The sequence below is a fragment of the Phocoena sinus genome, chromosome 1 (assembly GCF_008692025.1).
Source record: "Phocoena sinus isolate mPhoSin1 chromosome 1, mPhoSin1.pri, whole genome shotgun sequence".
Lineage (NCBI taxonomy): Eukaryota > Metazoa > Chordata > Mammalia > Artiodactyla > Phocoenidae > Phocoena > Phocoena sinus.
In genome coordinates this window covers 10,014,798-10,018,885 of record NC_045763.1, presented here as the reverse complement: position 1 = coordinate 10,018,885, position 4,088 = coordinate 10,014,798, and the positions used below count along the sequence as shown (strand labels likewise).

General features: G+C 48.2%; 1 protein-coding gene across 1 annotated transcript; it reads right to left on the bottom strand.

The window, feature by feature from the left end:
• Positions 1-241: 241 nt before the first annotated feature.
• Positions 242-3,237, bottom strand: LOC116752889 (PRAME family member 9/15-like). Its single transcript, XM_032630086.1, has 3 exons — positions 2,951-3,237; positions 1,948-2,520; positions 242-815 (listed from the first exon to the last, which is right to left on the bottom strand). Exons 1-3 carry the CDS (start codon positions 3,235-3,237, stop codon positions 242-244), a joined length of 1,434 nt encoding a protein of 477 aa, XP_032485977.1.
• Between the last annotated feature and the right edge of the window lie 851 nt (positions 3,238-4,088).

The following is a 4,088-nucleotide window of genomic DNA, read 5'->3' as shown; positions in this document are numbered from 1 at the left end:
CCATCCAGAAATTTAGATTCATATTTCTGATGCTATAAGCACATGTCCCTGAAAGTCCCCTCACCTCCCAGCATCTACATTTCCAGTGCAATCCTATACCTGTGCTGGATCACCTTTCCTTTTCCCATTCACATTGAGCTGATATCTGAAATCACAGGTCTGTTTTCCTTTCATGATGCATCTATTGTCTAGATTTTTATTTCCAAATGCCCAGAAGAAAGCTTTTGATAGATGCACCCAACTAGGCAGAGATATAGCAGTGGTATAGAAAGGGCTCCTCTTGATAGAATGTCTTATTGCCCCAGCGAGGACATGGGCTGGAGCTAAGCCAGATGGCCCTGGGACATCCTAAATTCCTCATAATCTCAATTAGCTCATCCCGAAGCTGGGCAAGTCTGCCCAGGTGGAGAGCTCCATGAGGGCTGTAACTTTCCTGAGGGGCAGGATAAAACTCCTCACTTAAGTGGGGCATATCAGTGGTGTGACACAGCAGCTTCTCCATGATGGTCATAGAGAGGAGGTTCCCACACAGGCTAAGGGTCCTGAGCTGGGAACAGTGGCTCAGGACAGGCAGGATGGACTCAAGTTGAAAGTCACTGATCCCACACTGCTCTAAGTTCAGTTCCTGGAGGGAGGCTGCAACTTGCTCCAGGAGAACTTGGAGGAGCTCAGGACTAAAGCCGGTCAGCGTGACACCACTCAGATCCAGGCCTTTTAGCTGACAGATGTTTGGGCACTGAGACAGGTGGAGCAAGTCTGAATCTGTAAGCCGGCAGTTGGTTATTGAGAGGTTGTCCAAGGGGGTCTTCAGGCATCTGGGGGGAAAACAAGCCATTAGGTCTGAGAATCCAGGGTGGCATGAGCTAAAGTTGGCAGATGGTTGATTTGCCCAAAGCCAAGGTCCTACTAACTGCCTTAAGAAAGTCAATACCTAGAATGACCAGTCTCATTTTAGACTGACTCCTGTCATCTTCTTTGTGTGAGTGGGTCAACTTTACAGTATCTTGAAAGCTCTCTTTCATCATGGGTCAAGCAGGGTGAAACTTACTTCGCCTCTTTTAAATGACGAATGAAGATAATGAAATGCACTAGAACCTACTCAGCAGAGAGCCTAACACTGAGTCTCAATCAAGTGTGGGCATCACTGAATTTGAATATTGGGAGAGAAAATATAAAATGCTTTCAACTCAGGCTTCTTTCAGACCATGCTTAAGCCCTAGGCACCTGTATCTCTGGGCCAGTTGAGGCTGGTGGGAGACATGTATAGAGAATCAAACTGGACAAGATCCCACATCATCAACAGGGGTTGCCAGTCTGCAGGGGCTCACTTGCACCCCTGCATCATCTGCAAACCACCTTCCACTTTCTATTATCTGTGGCTGCTGCTCCACTGCCATCCTCTCAGAATCATGCATTTCTTAAATATTAATTTTCTGGAGCAGAAGACAGCCTTTTAGAGACTGGGAATCTCAGACAAGCTCACTGTGTTCACAAACCTGGTAAGCACAGAGATTCTCTCTCTCTTTCTCTCTCTTTCTGCCACGCAGCTTGTGGGACGGTAGTTTCCCAAGCCCTCAGCCATGAAAGTGCAGAGTTCTAACCTCTGGACATCCAGGGAATTCCCCAGAGCTTCTCCTTAGAATTGCTCAGGTCTGAGGTAGTTTCGCTTCTTTAATGCCCTCTTCACTTACCTAATTTCCTAAGTCATCTGACATAGATATCTCTTTCTAAGGAAGAACCTATGTCCACCCTCACTGGATCCTAACCCTATGATCTATAGCTTTCTACTATGGTGTCCCATTACAGAACCTCTATAGCAGTTTGTTCCTCTACCTTGATTTGTGTGGTTATGGGATACCACACTTCAGGATAGAGCAGCAAATGACATGGCTCACGTGACATTCTAGTGTTGTGTTCACCGTTACCTGGTCAGTTGCCCACTCTCACCTAAGCATCTGGTCCAGGCAGCCTTCAAGGAAGGAGGGAGATTCCAGATGGAGATCCCGGAGGTGGTGCAGCCTGAGGAACTGAGAGGTAATTTGGACAACGTGCTGCTGTTCCAGCTCCTCAAAGGCAGACACAAGAATGGGGGAGAGAAAGAGTCTCTGCACATTACCCATCTGGCCCAGGAGAGCAGCAAACACGGCCAGGGTGGACAGATGCCAGGTGCAGTTCACTTGCACCTCCTGGATACAGTCCAGTTGCACCCTGCTCAGGACCGTCATAATATTTTCCATGGACATTTTAACAATTTTCAGCTTCTTACAGCACAGGTGTATGGAAGCTTTCCTCTGCTCCACCCACCTGATGAGGTAGGTGAGGAAATTATCCAGGGTCCTTTTCTTCAGACAAAGTTCTATGAACACCTCCAAGGGAGCCACGGGCTGCTGTGTCATTGACCTGTGCTCAGCCACTGGTACCATTCCTGAGCTTGAGCACCCGTGAGTGCTGGCTCCAGACCACACGCTCCAGAAAGTCTGGCCAGTATCCTGTAAATCCAGCACTCGCAGTTTGCACCTCCTATGAGGAACAGATTAGTGGGGGTGCATTAAAATCCACACAGAATAAAACCACTGTCTCAGAATTGACCACAGACTGTCCACCTATGTTTTTAGTTCACATTCCTGTCATCACCTGCTGACTCCCCCTCTTCCCTCTCTGCCTCACTTTCCTCCGTCTCCCTTACCCTTCCCCCCCTTTCTAGTTCTTCACTTCTAGTACTGTTAAGCGTCACAGGAAGGAGACGGGGCATGTTCTTTCAACCCCCCTTGCATCTTAGGTACCCTTACATATCAGGAAGGCATTTCCCATAGTGAGCCAAGGCCTCTGAACTCCCTCGCTGTCATCATCAGAACCCTCTTGTCCATCCCTTGTCCATCTACTTTCCCTCATCCCACCTGTCTCTTCCAGGAAGCCCAGGATTTTACCAGACTATGCAAATCAGATTCACCTAGGGCGAACCTTCTGGGCAAGTAGGACATCAAGTGCTTCCAGAACTGCTTGTAAGGGCCCCACATGAGGCATGTCTATCAGGTCCCCCAGGGGCAGGCGGACAAAGGGCCAGGCTTGCACCATGGCCTTCAGGGTCTCGATGTGTCTCCCATGGAAGGCCTCCATGAACAGTGGCGGGAAGAGCTCAGTGGGCAGATCTTCCACAGCAGAAATGGCTGAGGCCTCATCCCTCAGCAGGCTTGCTCCCGCCAGGTCCAGGAGTCTGGGTGGGGTCTGGACACTCATCCTGACTCTGCTCCGAAAGGAATCCTGTGGAAACTGCCAGGGAACAAGGCATCGATTTCAGGCCAAGCAGGAGCACACCTCAGACTGTCTCCCAAACCTTCAGAAGTACCTACTCAGGCCAAGGTCACTGCCCTGGCAGAGGCGGAAGTGCCTCAATTAGCCCATATTACACTGTGGACTCAGGGGGCAGAAAACTATAACATGTTCCCTACTGGATCCAGAACAAGCATCTCACAAGTACCAATGAGGAGGAAAGGCAACCACTAGCTCATTCAGTTCCATCCACTGCTCTGCTTAATTCCTGTCCTACCGGGAAGTGGGTACCAAGGAGCCTGAGAGCTGACTCCAATCTTTATGTGGGAAAGACTTGCAGACCATGACTTAGAGCCCTAAATCTATGGGAAGAGGAGTGTCAGGTGGACCAACACAGCCTACATCCTCAGTTACCTCAGTTAACTTGGCTGGTAAAGATTAAGGAGATACTCCTACAATGAATGCTATTTGTCCACAAAATATATATTTTAAATTTCAAGAAATAACATTCCAAACAGATGTTTTTTACTAAGAATATCTGCTTGAGGGACTTCCCTGGTGGTCCAGTGGTTAAGACTCTGTGCTCCCAATGCAGGGGGCCGGGGTTCAATCCCTGATCAGGGAACTAGATCCCACGTGCTGCAACTAAAGATCCCTCATACCGCAACGAAGATTCCACATGCTGCAACTAAGACCTGGCTCAGCCAAATAAATAAATAAATATTTTAAAAAATAATATCTGCTTGGTGGGGACATTTAAAAATGAGATAAGTCAAAGAACAAATCAGAATATTTGAGATTTAGGCAAAACTACACTG

Excerpts from the sequence above, each read along its gene's own strand:
- LOC116752889 (XM_032630086.1), bottom strand. The coding sequence starts at position 3,237 with ATGAGTGTCCAGACCCCACCCAGACTCCTGGACCTGGCGGGAGCAAGC. Across the intron at positions 2,521-2,950 it reads GCCCAGAAGGTTCGCCCTAG|GAGGTGCAAACTGCGAGTGC; the intron begins GTGAATCTGATT and ends TGTTCCTCATAG. Across the intron at positions 816-1,947 it reads TGCCTGGACCAGATGCTTAG|ATGCCTGAAGACCCCCTTGG; the intron begins GTGAGAGTGGGC and ends TTTTCCCCCCAG.